Source organism: Euprymna scolopes, chromosome 12, assembly GCF_053919585.1.
Source record: "Euprymna scolopes isolate OS-2025 chromosome 12, ASM5391958v1, whole genome shotgun sequence".
Lineage (NCBI taxonomy): Eukaryota > Metazoa > Mollusca > Cephalopoda > Sepiida > Sepiolidae > Euprymna > Euprymna scolopes.
Window position 1 is genome coordinate 80,546,905 of NC_136493.1, and position 16,932 is coordinate 80,563,836.

A 16,932-nucleotide genomic window follows, 5' to 3' on the forward strand; every position below is an offset into this window, starting at 1 on the left:
CTATTCAATCTGGACAATTGGGAGCGGCTTTCCCCCTCCCCAACATCTGTTGGGGGAAGAAACAGTTAAATTTGGGTAAACAAACCCAAACGCTGCGTGACTTCTATTTGACCTTCTTAATTAGGTCAAATGGAAGCAGCAGAGTTAACTTTTATTGCGCACGCCTGTTTTTATAGTTAAATAACCTTCTTAATGTTGTCTGTCGCCGTGGCTCAATGGGTAACGTAGTACGGTTTTTTTTCACACATTAATTTCCAACTCAAGGTTACGGGTTCGATTCTCATACTTACCTACCGAAACATCTATTTTATTATTTAACCCCCCCCATCCCCGAAGTTTTGATTTACCTCAAGACACCCGGGCATCGCCGGGTACCCCTCGCTAGTATAAATATAAAAGCGAAAATATGTTTGTTTGTTTGTGTGTGTGTTTGTATGTCTTGCAAAAACTTTCGACAAAGGCCACGGATTTTCGCCAGGTAGGTATCATTTTCAAGTTCAAACCTTCGGCCGACAATTATTGAAAAATTTGCCAAAAATATTCATTCCTTCATCCTCAACGGCTCTCTTTTTTACAGGGAAGGGTGGAAAAAAATCGTATCTTCATGACAAGATGGCTTCTACGCATGCGCAAATGACGTCAGAACTTGAATTAGTTTAAATATTAAAAAAACAACCCAATTTTGTCAACGTCCTCTTAGCTCAGTTGATTAAAACGCGGCGTCATTATCTAAAGGTTGTAAGTTCAAATCGTGATGTGAGATGTCTTCTTTTTTTTTTGATTTTTTAAGTTTTAATATTGAAACAGTTATTTATGCCATTTTTTATGTTCTATGTTTTTTTTTTTCTTTTTCAGATTTTTATTAAGTTGTTCGTTTTTTTTTGTTTTTTTTCCATCACATTCGCATTTTCTTTTTTTGTTTTTCTGATTTTAAGAAATTTTAACATCGTTTCTCTGCATTACGTTCGTTTTTTTTTTTTTCGATTTTTTTTTTTTTTTAAGAAGTTTTAAGTTTTTTTTTAAATATTTAAACAAGGTTATTACTTCACTTATTCTTTTGTTATTACTTTGCTTATTTCTTTTGTGTTGTTCACTTATTCTTTTGATTTGTTTACCCCCTCCTCCCCGCTGCCCGAACACACACCCTTCTAAACACCGAGTACCTCCGCTAGTCTATATATATGAAGGGCAAAATATGTGTGCGCTTGTATGTCTGCCAAAAACGTTCAACACACGCGACAGATCCTCACAAGATCGGTATCGTTTTGAAGTTCAATCCTTCGGACAATAAATATGGAAAAATTGGCCAAGAATATTCATTCTTTCACCTTCAACTGGGCAGTTTTTTACTAGGAGGGGTCGGTTTTTGTGTTAACATTTTCGCAAGTCATCATCTCCATTGAATTGATTAGGCTTAATTTCAATGCTCGCCACTTCCATTTGCGCTATGGAGGCATCGGCTTTTTTTTTTTTTTTTTTTTTTTTGGTCCTTCGCATTACAGGTTCATGCCTGCCTGACTACTACCACTTTTTTAAAAAATTTTTTTAAACACCTCTCTCCACCCAGGCTGTCCTTTGATCCCACCCCCGGGTGGGAGGGTCCTTACTACACACTCGGGCAATGCTGGGTACTCCTGCTAGTTTTATATACACTCACAAATATATTTGATAATACAAATATTGGGTTATATAGAGATGATCGATTAGTTATAATAAGGGACTCTAACAAGATGTAAAACAAAACTTAAAGAAAAAAAATTCCTCCTTTTGTTTTTTTTTCGTGTAAACTTTGCATATAATCTGAACAGATGTAAGGCAATAACAAAACATATGAGAGAAGAATAAATATTTTAGATATAAAAAAAACTTTTTTGTAGGAAAAGTAATTTTAGAATTGCATTAAGTAATCCATTTTAATGCAAGTCTTTTTTTTTTTCTCCATGACTTAAAAGTGGATGAAGTAAGTTCAGTAAACTTTTGCATTATTAACTAACAGAATATTACTGTAGTCAACAAAAGGAAAGAGTTTATGTGATGTGTATGCAGTGTGATGATATATGCAAGTGAAACCTCACTAGTGAGAGTTTAGGACATGTGTTGCAGAGGGAAATGATACGATGGATGTGTAGTGTGAGTCTTAAAAACAGGCTTTGTTTTAACTTTGGAGGAAGATTAAATCTGGACAATATAGAAAGATGTGTGCAAAACAGAACACTTTGTTGATTTGGTCACATTGAAAGAATGGAGTTCTTGTGTTAGTGTATATGGTAGCAGGATTAGTTAGTGAGAAAAAAACAAAGAAAATTTGGGAAGAAGTGATGAGGATTGCTTAAAGAGAAAAAAGGATAAAGACCTACCCAGATATACGTTAATTTGGAAGTCAATTTTTCTAAAAGACAACCAACACATGCCAGCATGCAAAACAAATATTACAGATAATGACAATTCCACTTGTATTATTTCTTTACTTGTAAACATTTTTTTTAATTTTTTCAGCACTCATGAAACTCTTCCACATGTTCTTGGTGTGAAATGGCGACTCGATTATTATATCAAGGTAATCAGTTGATTATTAATACTGTGAAAAGAATTCACTAAGATATTGCTCAAATGCAAGCATTACTTTTCCTTATATTATTCGGACAACTGTTCTTATCGTGAGTGTTATTATTCTCTCAATGTTTCGGTCAATGTAGCCTCCGATCTTTCTGTCCGTAGTGGATAAAATACTTAGTAAAATTCAATTGTAAAGTCACTCTTCTGCAGGTTAAAGGTTCAATCCTCAGTACAGGTGATGCTCAAAATACAATTGTGAATTACTTAGGACTTCTACCCAGTCATGGCTGATGAATTAAATATAGGGTTTCATTCAAAATTCTGTGCAGATTCCTAAATATGACAAAAATTCACGGGTTTGACAAGAAGGAAGGTTAAAAGTTACATCAACTGAAACATTGTGAAAATAACATTCAAGACGAGAACAGTAGTTTGAAGAATCCAAATAAGATGAATAATCAATCCTTATCTCAAAAATTCAGAAACATAATTACTATTCCTGTTTCGTATTTTCAGCAAAATTTGACTTGATATCAATTTTGTCTTCTGTTTCGATGCTGACATTTAATGTTATTTTTTTAATACTTATTGTTGTGGAAAAGGCATGAATCCACTTTTCCTTCCAAGTATAGAAATGTGGCTAAGAAGTGGTTCAATGGTAGAACACTTATTTTGCAAGTTAGATAATATCGCAGTATCCTCACACCACATGCCCCAGCACTGCCTCCAGTCACCTTGCATTTCTCTTTACCACTGAAGTAATACTACTAAACAGAAGAATTGTTAATAAGTGTTGCTAGTTCCAGTCATTTCCATAGTGCCATTTTCACTTAGGGATGTTGGTAACCTTCACACATGGTCCCGCTTGCAACAATGCCAACGTCAGAATAAAGTCAGTCTCTGTTGATTCATACAAATTTATTTTACTAAAAGTGTGATTTGTTCTTTAAGTTGACATAGCAAAGAAAATTGTGAAATGAACGGGAAATCAACCTATCAAAGTAAAATAGTCTGTTCTGTCTGAAGAAAGCCGGGCATGTTTTTTTTTAATTTTCCCACCACTCCCACCTTTAGAGAGTGGACAGTGGGAAGCTTAATGTCTATATGTAATACTAATGTATAAGTTTAAAAAAAAAAAAATTACAAAATAAATTAAAACCTTGAGAAAGATAATGGTGTTGTTTTATTTAAAAATTACTATGACTGCAGCTGCTAACAACCACAAAAATAAAGACTGCAACAAGCCGCCAGCGGATGTTCGTGATGGTGAGAAGACAGAATTGATCAAGTGTAGCGTAACAAGGAATAGTTTGCAAAAGACTTTTTTTTTAAATTCAAACAAAACAATATCTGTCATTAAATATACCGCAAAAGTTAAAATATTTCAGAGATGATATGAATTATTTAGAAATTTCTGACTGTTTTCATCTAGGTTGCTGTCCATTCTTCAGGTATCTTTTTATCATAGTTTTGTAACTTTCTGGGAATTTCAAACTGAACTTGTTATTTCATCCATCCATGGGTCAATTGCTCTCATTCCACCTTCTACACTTTTTTAGATACTTTGTATCAGTTAATATTTTCTTTGAGTTGCTTCACCTGGGATATAACATATAAGATATCTAAAAAAAATAAAATAAAATATAATTCAGAGTGGGTTGAAATAAAGAGGTCAATTTAAAATTCCCAGCAAATACCAGACTATGGTAAAAGGTCCCTGAAGAAGGCCGGGAATACAATGACCGAAGTGTTTTGCAATTGATAGTAATTAAGAGAACAGTCCAAAATTGTGGAAATAAATCATTAAAAGTCAAGAAAAAATTTTATTTACAAACCTCACTCGTTTTTAGTTAACATGTCCAAAATATTTACAATTAAATCCCATCTGTGTATTAAAATTTGTTTTTAATCCTTTGCAATATTATTATGTACTAGCAATCGGTGCCCGGCGTTGCCCAGGTGTTTTGAAGTGTATGCTGAGGGAAAAAAAAAAAAAAAAAAAAACGGTCAATTTTTTTAAAATTTGACCCCTATTATGACCTCTTAACATTTATTGTTTAGGGATCAAGTAAAGTTAATAAGTTAGATCCATGTCCAAGGAATCTATATATAAAATATCACGTGTTTAGACCCTAAATTGTAGGAGGAGTTTGGTAGAGTTCTCAAAGGTAAAATTGTTGAATATTGACCACTTAATCGCCAAATTTCTGTCGAAAACCTATCACATCGATTTTCCCAAATCTCAGTACCCTGTATATCAAATTTCGAATCTGTAGGCTTAAAATTGACAGAGTTTTAGCGTAGGGAAATACGCACAGACACACACAGACACTATCACTTATATATATATATAAACATCATATATATAAGGATAATAGTACGCCATATATATAACAAAAGACCATTATTTACTGAAGTGAAAGGAAAACCCGGGGGAACTTTACCCAAAAATAAATCTATATTTTTTTGTGTGTATTGATAGTCTTATCAACACCCCTTTTTTCTATTTATTTAAAAAGAAAATACAACTTTGTTATTTATAAGGCGTGGAATTGCATTCATCTACAAAAGATCTAGCTAATGTGCATATTTTTTATCGTTTTTAATTAATTCCCTATTAGTTTTTTTTTTTTCGGTTCTCTTATACGATGATCATCTTTATTTAACTATTACGTGTAATTATATTCATACAGATATTCTATATGATTTATATTTGCGTAAAAATGAAGAAAATCAAATTTACTGTGTATTTATTGTGTTGCCATAACAACGTGACGTAGCCAAGGACGGTAGTGGACGTGCGTGTGTGCGCGTGTTTTCGTGCTGTGTTTATATTATGCATATTGTTTCGTATCTTAACTTCTTTGAATCTATGTGTACAGTAATATAAACCCGTTTTTCGAGCTGAATAAATATGTTACATTGAATAAAAACATGAAAAATATATCCAGTTAGGTAGAAAAGTAACTTATCTTGCCTTTGATAACATTTATTTGTTATATATTTGTTTTTTGACAACTTTTTCGGATCTATGTGTACAGTAATACAAACCCGAAATGAAAAGACCACGAGTGAATGCGCGTTTTACATAAAAATAAGTATTTTTAAATTTTATCTTTCTAGCTTTAAAAAAAAGTTTTAAAATTTTATCAGCCGGCATAATTTATTTTTAAATATTGAAAAATTTCAGGAAAATTAATTTTTGCTAGATTTTCAAAACATTGTTTTCGTGTTGTGTGTATGTGTCTGCGGCTAGCACCAGAATGGCGGCCGCGATGTCGTAGGTTGGATTGTTAGATTGTGTAAGTTTCGTATTTTTTTTAATTTGTAAATAACAAGTTATGAAAAAATTAAACCCTTCCAAGATGGACAATAAATAAAGCCATAATATTTTATGGTAAAGGTAAGAGTGTAGGAACCATAGTTTTTTTAGGAGATGTGATTATTGGATTAACCAATCAGAAATCGTCTGTGGCACACACATCTCTGTTTTTATAGATATATAGATTGAATTTTCAGATTATTAAAAAAAATGTTGAAAATATTAGATTCTGTTTTTAGCATCAAGTAGTTTCTTTTTCTTATGTTTATCTCTAAAGCAAAACTTTGCTTTATGAAAAACTGCTGCACTTATGTTGCATTAACATTTGAATTTTACAAATTTAACATTATCAATGTAATAGATCTGCTAAGGCATTTCATGTTCATATGGATATGATCATTTTTCACACACGCATTTAAGAAATGAGATGGTTTCATCAGTAAAGAAGTTTTTTGGTGATTAATCTGATCTCACAAAGATTTTTAAAAAAATAAAATTTCGACTTTACGCATTTTAAAATGAATTGTTTCAAAATCAAGTTAGGCATCACATTCATTAAAGCAATACAATTACAAAAGAAAATAAAAATCAAGCAGTTATTGGTCTTTCACCATTTTATATAATAAACACAAATATTGAAAAATTAAAATTGACACATTTTTCTTATGCAGAGTAATCAGCTTGAAAAAACACACCAGCCTGTTTATTTGCTGAGTTTATTGACAGAGGTAAGACACTACTTTGAGTTCATAAAATTGCATAAAACCTACACTTTGGTTGGAAACTACTATTCCAAACAAAATCATTGCAGACATAATCAAAGCTATCAAATTATTGTTTTATTCTTAAAAAGAAAATATTTCAATTACCAAAATTTCTTCGTAACTCCTCACACAAATGTTTTCGTTAACAAGATTTTTTCCGCTCACTTTCAAAGAAATACGGTCAGAATATTTGGAAAAACAAAAATTTTATGTCAAGGATGAGAGTCCATATAGAAACGTTGATTTAATTTGAATAAAATAAAATACACATCAAGTGCAGTTGAAAGCCAAATTATGTAATATTAGGAAAATAAACAAATATTTTACTTGTTTGAAATTTATCACAAGTATATCAGAGGTATACTCCATCTTCAGTGTGTTGTTTTGTATCTCTTTTTTTCTTCCTTGCCATGTTGTAAAGTTGGAGAAAGAAGTCTGTCTGTTTCTATATGAAATCTCATCCTTGATGTTATTCTTGCATTGCCTACGCACAGTTCAAACATTTCAAAATAGAACCGCTAGATACAACGCATGGCTCTTTACAGACTTCTTTCTCCAAATTTACATCATGGCAAGAAAGGGAAAAACAAAACAACACACTGAAGATGGAGTATAGCTGCGAAATATATTTATGTTATAAATTTCAAACAAGTAAAATATTTGTTTATTTTCCTAATATTACGTTGTGATTTGGCTTTCAAGCGCACTTGATGCATATTTTATTTTATTCAAAAATTCTATGTTTAAAAGAAAATTGAATCAAATTCATATTTAATATTTCAGAAAACTTAATATGTAGATTACATTTTGGAATTGCATTGTTCAAACTCCAAATAGTTTTTTTTTTTTTGTCAAGATAATTTGGGAATATTTTGTGATTCAATATTACAATAACTCTTCAAGTGTTCAACTCTTCCTAAAACCTTTGATAGACTATTCAGTGTAAATATGTTGGTTACCTTATTTTAATAAAATTTATTTTCTTTGTTCCAAATGGTTGTGTTGTCAACTGAATTTTAACTGTTTAAAAATAAATTCAATTAAATATTTTTTGTTTCTACCTATTTCTTTACTTTGCAAAAATATATCAAAGTATCACCTGTCTTCCAGAGATTAAATTATAGAAGGCCATATGATTTTTGTATCTAGAAACATATTTAAAAAAAAAAAAAAAAAAGACTTATATTGGATGTTTTTCTTGTTTCAGGTTCCCGGTGAGAGCGAATTACAAGAATTAAATTTTTCATGTACATTGGAACAGTTACAAATGTTAGTCGGCAAGTTAAGAGATGCCAGCAAATGCGTGGAGAGATTTTCGCAGATTTAGCAATGATCAAACATCATCATCCGAATAGAAAGGTTTCCTCAGTTTTGATTCATAACAAACTAATACCCATTTATGCTTACCTGGAAAACAAAGATTTTAAAAGATAAAAAGTGAAGGATATTGTCAAGAGTTTTTCTTTTTTGTAAATAAAAAATTCAGAATGCTAATCATTTTCAAACAGCTCTCTACAGAAGTCATTGTATTCCAAACATACTTCTCCATTAAAAGTTAAAGATGGTTTTCTGATATTTTGAATTATTTAACGTAATAGCCCCCCCCCCTCTCAAACTGACTTTGTCAATAAAATGGAGGGAATATTTCTTCCATTCAATGCTACTGTTTATAAATGTACGATTCTTGAAATCTTGTGAACATAGCAACCCTAATGATGGCAACAATTTTAGAGACACTAGCATATACTGTTCATCAATATTGAACTTAACGATCATCTCAACCAATGAATCCTAACATCTAACAGAAACATGTATGAAAGCATTTTTTAAAAAAAGTTGAATCGTTTCAAAATAAAAAATAAAAAGACAACTTTGTAGTTTTGAGTATTTTTTTTAATGGAGGTCAGTTAAGTGTCAAAAACAAAAAAAAGCAAACATTCCTGCAAACATTGATGGAAGGATTTTCTGCACAAGACATCCGTCTCTTCTCAACTAGTCTTCAACCAACCTTTAAAACTATCTGTGAACAATTAAATTTGAAAACAAAAAAAACTTGCTCATACGAAGGGACAGCCAAAAGTGAGTTACCATTTTCAACCAATGTTCCATAGCCAGAATGCTTTCAACACAATGTTGACTCTTTTCTATCTGAATGGGCTCTTAATAAGACTCCAGATACAAGCTTAACTTATAGCAAGATGAACACGCGAACAAATTGCATAGTTTATATTATTTAATTGAAATTCATTATTGAGATGAATATTATTTATTACCACTTGACGAAAGCCAGAGGAATAGTTGGCCGAAACGTGAAACAACAACTAAGAGATGAGGATAATAGTCCGCAATAAATTAATAAATTGTATAGTGTTGCATAAAGATATCATAACTTGGATGGGATGGGGGGGGGCAGTTTGTACTCTTCAGTAATCACAATGAAATTTAAGGATATCATAGTACCACGATTGGGAAATCAAATCATGACAACTGACAATCAGTAGAATACAAGAATAATCAGTCACTGTTGAAGAAATGAACAGTTGACTTAAAGATAAGTTTGTTTTCAAGACAATATTAAATTTATTGTCTCACTAGTTTTCAGTTTACATTCTTGCTATATACATCCTGTTCATCTTGCACTAAACTTAGGATCAGTTAGAGCTCATATAAAAGTATGAATTTATTGGCTGACAAAACTACATAGTGAATTCCAGATTTTATACATAGTTTAACAATTATGATTCTCAGCCAATGAGCCAGAGTCAATTATTATTCCCCATTCTTCTTTAGCATTCCTTCTGCCATGGCTAAATGGACTATATAATGTAAAAAAAAAAAAAAAAATGGCCTCATACCCCCTCCTTTGCAATACTTATGTGATGTAAAGAAAACCAATTTTGCTCAATAATAAGAGTTGATTCAGAAAAGGTCTGGTTTGTTTTATGTTTTTTTTTCTCTCTTGAAATACCAAACCTTAGTAACTACTTGAAATGAAGACATTGATATATCACCTGTAATGGGGAGGGGGGGGTCACACCTTTCGCAAAGGTATCCATCTAATATAATGGATTATTTTGAGCAAATTTAATTTAAAAATCTAGAAACCAATAAAAAGAACTCATTGTATACTTTCCTGGTTTGGTTGTTAAAGAAAAAGGTGAGGGATAGGAGATGAGTTTTGAAATGAAAATAAATTTCATTACTTTAAAGAATGGATGAACCAATTGATTTTTGTTGTTTGTAGGCAGCTTGTCTGACGAAGATCGGAGAGGAATTAACATGTTGAAGTGTAGAGGGAACCGTGCTAAGTAGATGACCTGTTGAGATATATTTACAAGAGACAAAATAAAAATGAGGAGGGGGTGGTCGTAGTTTGACATCCAAATGTCTGGAGTGGGAGGAAGATAAAAGGGGTCTTTCCTCCCCCTCTCACTACACCTACTTCCATCAATGCACACACATTTTTGTGGTGTAAAATGGTTATGGAAATAATAATTAATCCCATCGACTCTTCTTTTTTCGCTTTCCATCCGAGGGGCCATCATTAGTAGAAGTATCATTCCCTCTCGGAGTTGCAGGAGGGTCTTCTGTGGCGGCCACAAAGTTTGATCTGAATTGTAACTAAAAAGAGAAAAAACAAAAATAAAAGTTTTCATGACAAAAAATAAATATACCTCATATAAAATTTAAAAAAAAAAAAAAAAAAAAGAGAGTCACAAGCAAGATTTATTTCTGATGACTTTTTAAAATATTGTTTGAAATGAATAAACACATCACAAATGAAAAAGTACCAACCAAACTGGCGGTGTGAATGAACTAAAACATAGAAACGTGACATAACAGATAAAGTACCAAGTTCAATAGAAAGATTGTATCGGCCAAAATGTCAAAAGAATAACGCCCAATATAAGAGCAGTAGTTCAAATAATCTAAATAATACAAAGAAACAATGGCATTCTAAGCAAAATATATTATAATTTTCTGGTATTTCAGATATTGATAGAGATTACAGGAAATTCCTTCTTACTTGAATTTTTGGTTTTTATGATTTTACAAGATAAGTTTTTTTGAAATTCTAGTATGCAATCGAAAGTTGCAAAAACTTGTACATGTTTCAAAGTTCAATTTCTACTTGTGATGATATTGGCAGGTTGAAAAAAAAAAAAAAGGAGAGGGGGGGATATGCCACAGAGACAAATGTCAAAATTTAGACAGTCGAAAAGGAAGTAATGACAAGGGCAGAAAAAGAAAGGACAGAGAAAAATCAAAATTTAAATGTTTATGGAAGTTATAAAAACCCCGAATTGATAGCAAAATATCCTGTTTCTTCCTCAAAGTGGCCTTATTAATTATTCGGGTGCATAAAATAAAAAGGAAGAAAAATATTGTCACTTTTTGAGGATTTGACGAATGGAATTTGGCAATAAATTGGCTTTCCCAAAGATTTGGTAGTAAAATTATTTCGATTTGTGACAACCGAATAATCGCTCTTGTTCAGGCAAGGTGGTCTTGTCACAATAGCTGTGTCTAGACAAAGAACATTAGACCTTTGATCGATATTGAAACACAGATAAATAGCGGATTGTTATTCAGACACCAATTATCGGCAGAACGAGATATAGGGCATAGAAGTAGGTGAATTGCTCATCAAGAAAAAATGGGAAAATGTCATTGCATTGATTGTTAATTAAAATGCTGCATTAACCCCTTTTCTGGATTTGAAACTTTGATAAGGGATTAAAGAAAGGAAGTGCATTTGTGATTTTGAGGAACCTTACATTCAGAGTAACAGTAATGAAGAAGGGGCAGACCTAAACAACCATTGCCCCCCCCCCCCATGCAGAGTTAGGATTTGTGCTGGTAATCCAAGATGACGGGAGTGTTATCGATAATTGGGAGTTAAATTCTATTAGTAAGAGGGGGGGGGGGAGATATGGCAACCGGGTTTTCACTAGAACAGTCAGACTGAGAGAGATCCGACTAGATTGGGCTGAGAGACTCCACTTTGCTCCCTATTGGACTGCACATTGTTGAAAGTCTGACCCTCGAAATTATGGTTGACAACTATACTGTACACCATGTCACTGAGAAAGTGATCCTCAGATTTAGGGTTAATGACTAAACTTGAAAATCAACTAGACTGACCAAAGGGATTCTTCGTCCCAACCCTTATGTGTAGATACACGTGAGAGTTTAAGTTGAGACTTGTGAATAATCAGAGTGTATGACTTTTTTCTATGAATAATTGTTACGTCATCAAAAAAAACAACAGTCATCAAAGTGTCATTCTTTTTTCTTTTGGCTTTAATGACCTTTGCTCCTCAGTCATACAACCCTTGATGCTGGATGATTTGCCCTTTCAATCTTTCACAACGTTGAGGAATTGGTAATTCATTTAGCAGGATCTTTCAATACCCAGTGCCTGCACCAGAGTGACTGCCGAGCACTAAAGGACCAACTGGAACCCAGAATGGCTGAATTCGGTGACATTATTTGCTAGACGTTAGAGTACATACTCAATGACCTTTAAGCTATTAACCATCACACATCAGAGCTTTTTCCAAAGGAGTTAAATTTGGTTTAAATGGGCCAACAAAAATACTATATAAGTTAAGCATGACAAACCCACAAACAGAACATTATCACAGAGATGCTGAAACACAGCGAAAATTAGATGCAGCCATTCAATTTACATGTTGAAAATACAATTTCAAACCAAAGTGGATCAAACCAACAGACAAAGTCTCTTATGTGAAAGAAGCTTATTCAACCGTTAACAAAATCTGCCACAACATTCATATTTAACTTGTAAAAACGTAATAAACTGTATCTTTGATTCATTATTATTTATATATACTGTAATATAATCCAATGCTATAATCGATGACGCCATAAACAATTGATATTTATCGGATGTTTGAAAATTAAAAAAAAAAATATCAAGATATAAAAAGGCACTTACAGCAAAAGCGGATTTCATAGCTGCCAAACGATCACTTTGGGGTCCAGTTGATGGAGATGGTTTATAGTTGGTGAAACTGGATTCCTGGACAGTTGAACTCTGAACAAGTACGATAGATAAAACAATATTACAAAAAAAAAAATAAATAAATAAATAATTATTATTTTTTATTTTTTTTTTTTTTAAACCTTGTTTGCATTTGTAAGGAAACAAAATATCTGGTTTCATTCTTCAAGCATCAGCTTAAGTTTAAAATTAGATGTGATAGAAAGCGATGACATTCTATAGAATGCAATAAAAGTTGAGTGCAAATTGTGAACTTGTATATACGATAGAGTCAAATAGGTTTATGCACTCCTTGCCTTAGCATGGTATATATTGTGTTCGATCTTGTTGGCCTCCAGCCCTCTGGTTACTTTTTAACTAGTTGAGTGAACAAGTTCTGTTTCTTTTTTTAGCAATAAGATTCCTCCAAGATATCCAGTTGTTACTTTCATGTTGACTGTGGTCATCCCAAATTGTTTATCATGGAAGAATACTGTTCACTTCTAAACTCTGCCTCAATTTCATTTCCTCTCGCTTAAGTCCCATTTAGAGATTAACTCACTTGGTTTTGGTTCTAAACAAACCAGAAAACAGAGGGTAGTTTATCTTTCAGAAAGAGTTAGGAAGATTTTACAAACCTGTTTTTTTTTTTTATTATTTTTTGTAATTTTGTTTTGGGTGTTTTTTTTTATCTCACTTATTTTTATTCTGACAAAAATATAAATGTCATAACTCGGTAAGCGCGACAAACAAAAAATGGAGAAAAACGCTGTTAAAGTTTAGCAACTTTCAAAATGCCATAGAATCTGAACCATAAAAGATATTCATGCGAGGTTTTCTTTGTGTAGCTTAAAGCATCTGCTTTTTTGTTAACATACTTTTGTTTAAGAATCAAGGCATTAACAGTGTTTTTTTTATTCTTTTCCATGAAAACAAACTGTGGCATAGTAAACATTGTGCTCACATTCAGTGTTATACTAAACTTACCTTACGACATAAATAGCTGATAGTTTGACATATACCTATAATAAATATTTTCATGATCAAAAAAACAGGACAGTAATGTAATAAGATGAACTGCTGTTGTCCAGAACATCACCCAAACAAACACACTTTTTTTTTTACTGTTGCAAAAAGAGTATTATCATAGTAATAAAATTATTATTAAAACACTGAACAGTTCTACTCTTATGAAATAATAAAAGGAATAATAATAAACAGCAAGTTTACCGACTTAAGACACTGATTCTGTGAGCCAGGTGACCACCAGTAACACTACAGGTGACATCGAACGTACACAAAGGCCCATTATCAACCTTATCACCTGAGTAACAACACTGTCACTGGTTGCTTTCCAAATTTCAAACATTGGGAGAGGATAATGCTAAAACCTAAGAGATGTTTCATTGTAAAATGGATATAAACGCCTTATACAATGAGTAGGTGGATTGCAGTGGTGAGTATACTGTGCATTAGTCAATTTCTACCCATGTTCTGATCTGAATTCGACCATAACTACTCTAGTACATGTTAGAAGGGAATTATGGGGAATAAAATGACATACGAACTTGATATTCTGCTGCGATGGCACTTACCGAGTTATGGCATTCAATGCCTCAAATATAGACTTTTTCTTATTCTCAAAAAATATAAATACAGGGTGTCTAAAATGTCACTGAAGGGTTTTAAACTTAAATAGATTCTTTATTTTTGATGATATCTTTCTGTAATTTTAACACAATCTGACGGAGACATTATGAAATTTAAACAAAAAAGATGCAAAATTCAAATAATCTTTATGTAAAATATCTTTCAAATGTTGCCCATTTTCAGCTTTGCATATTTGTACTCTTTCCAAAACATTATTCATAACAGATTGCAAAATCTATAGATTGCAATTTAACTCCCTTATTTTGTTCCGCGAGCTGGCAGACCTCAAAATGTCAAACCCCAAACCTTGCAAGAATTGAAAGAAAAACATCAGGAAAAAAAAAGGGAGTTAAATCGCAATCCAGAGATTCTGCAATCCGTCATGAATAATGTTTTGGAAAGAGCACAAATATGCAAAACTGAAAATGGGCAACATTTAAAAGATATTATTTTTTCACAAATAAAGATTGTTTGAATTTTGCATTTTTTTAATAATAATTTCCCAATGCCTTAGATTGTGTTAAAATTACAGAAAGATATCAAAAATAAAGAATCTATTTAAGTTCAAAACCCTTCAGCGACTTTTTGGACACCCTGTATAAACTTATTTTTATTCCACTAAAAAATATAAACTTATTCTTATTCCAACAAAGGTTAGTAATGGAACAATTATGCTCAACTTGGATTCAAGCAAAGTCCATTTTACCCTTATCAAGGATCCTGTCATTAATGTAGTTGAACAAGATGGGGGAAAAGAACATGATGTTGGCTGACATGAGTATGTACTTTGAAGAATTCTGATTCTTTTCCGTAACAACAACGGATTTTGTGAGTGAAAGTAATAGGTTTTCAGCGGGTTAAGCAGCTTGGATGGAAATCATTTATGGCTCATTATCTCAAAGACTCTTGCAATCAACTGAACTAATTTTTATTTTTGTCTCATCCAGAGTGCCTCAATTTGGGGAGGTAGATATCCCCCCCACATTAGAAACTGATTTTGTATCTAAGTTTGCCCTCATGGGGAGGCAAGTATATAGTGGATTTTATAAATATCCATTTCAATATAATGACACAGGAAAATTTGTGAGACTGTTTTAATTTAGGAATGATTTCTGGTGATCATGAAAGTCACTCAATTTTCCCTCGTCATGATTTCCTCAAAAGTTTAATCATTCCCAAATTCTCAACTGGATGCTGCTTCATGTTGTTCAAAGTAAATAATCTCTTAATAACTTGGCACACAATTCCATTTCAGTATAAATAGAAAGGCATCACTTTTGTCTCACCTTGAAATAAACAATACGTTTTATTGCACATTTTACTTTTGACATTAATTTTGCTTATTTGACTAAATTTAAATGAAAAGGGAGACCAATGTGAACAAATGTATGTGGAAATCTTTCAAAATTCAATGCTAAAACCCTTCTAATCTGTTATACTTTAACGTGTCAATAAAATAACATGATTAACCACGAAAAGATGTGAATAAAATAGAGCTTTGCAGATTTAAACTAAAAATGATAGCAGAGAAGAACTCTGAACTCATAGTTAAAGCATTTACACCACTAACACAATAAAAGATAAAGGGTCATGAAGGTCTTACCAAGCTGAGAACACAAATTAAGCAGAGATGGGAACACAATGAAACTGGTTAAAAAAACAGCAATGTTTTAGACAGCTCAAGTTAATGTTCATTTTAGCAATACTATGTGTTGGGGTTTTAACAGATCCATTTTTCTTGTTGCATGGAATGATGGCCAAAATTATAAAAGGACACACTTTTGCAATCTTGTTAGACGAATGCCAGGCAATTCTGGCTGATCAAAAGTTTGGAAACATTATTTAAATCTATTTACTAAGGCGCAAGATGATGACTGAAGTTGAGTCAACCACAACTGAGATTTCAACAAATACTTTTCCATTCCAACATCATAATGTCACCTAAAAGTTGTGCCAAATGAATTGTGGTTCTTTGTTAATGCTCACTGGCAAACTCACAGTTTCCAAAATAAATCTGAAGGAGACAACGTTAGATTGATAAAGTAATTGTTAGAGATGACTTATTTTCTATGTCAAAATTAAAAATTGTTTGAATATGTAAAAAAAAAAAAAAAAAAAAAAAAAAAAAAAAAGAAAAAGAAAAACTGCTTACATTTTCTGCTCCAAGTCCGGGCCTTTCTTTGTAAGCTAAGCATCTGCCCATTGTATTAATCTTTTTACCTATACTTTGCTTAAAACGACTCTTTCGAAACCAAGCATTCTGAAATGAGAAATTTGAGTTTTCTTTTAAATAGATTTAAAACACTCTTCGGCATTATAACAGCATCAATAAACAAACATCTTTTCCAAATGACATTTATCAAGGAATTAATTCTATGACAATAGATGCAATAAATTAAACAAATAATTTTTTAACCTAAATTAATTTTTTGAAAAAAAATTTAATGGTTCTTTGCAATCACACCATGAAAAAAGAGTTTTGTTCTTATTTAAAACTAGACTTAACACATACAAAAAAAAAGACAAATCTTTATAATTTAAGTATCTGTCACAAAACGAAAACAAAGACCTCATATTCCAAAAATCATGTAAATTGATCAAGTATTTTTTTAACTAAAAAAATCAAATTTTAT

At 32.0% G+C, this 16,932-nt stretch overlaps 2 protein-coding genes across 3 annotated transcripts in view; one reads left to right on the top strand and one right to left on the bottom strand.

Annotated features, from left to right (window-relative positions):
* The window catches only part of LOC145291373 (COMM domain-containing protein 3-like), a 33,439-nt gene extending 24,927 nt beyond the window's left edge, over positions 1-8,512 (top strand). The window contains exons 5-7 of the mRNA XM_080137151.1: positions 2,497-2,557; positions 6,550-6,606; positions 7,850-8,512. Of these exons, the coding sequence (XP_079993277.1) occupies positions 2,497-2,557; positions 6,550-6,606; positions 7,850-7,969 (238 nt within the window). The 3' untranslated portion in view covers positions 7,970-8,512. The remainder of the gene's footprint in view (positions 1-2,496; positions 2,558-6,549; positions 6,607-7,849) is intronic.
* A 1-nt stretch (position 8,513) lies between these two features.
* Positions 8,514-16,932, bottom strand: part of LOC145291372 (ATP-dependent RNA helicase DDX42-like) — a 70,267-nt gene continuing 61,848 nt past the window's right edge. For both annotated transcript variants that reach the window (XM_080137149.1, XM_080137150.1), the window contains 3 exons: positions 16,452-16,559; positions 12,605-12,703; positions 8,514-10,263 (listed from right to left, as the gene is read on the bottom strand). In XM_080137149.1, coding sequence (XP_079993275.1) covers positions 10,138-10,263; positions 12,605-12,703; positions 16,452-16,559 — 333 coding nt within the window. In that variant the 3' untranslated portion in view covers positions 8,514-10,137. The remainder of the gene's footprint in view (positions 10,264-12,604; positions 12,704-16,451; positions 16,560-16,932) is intronic.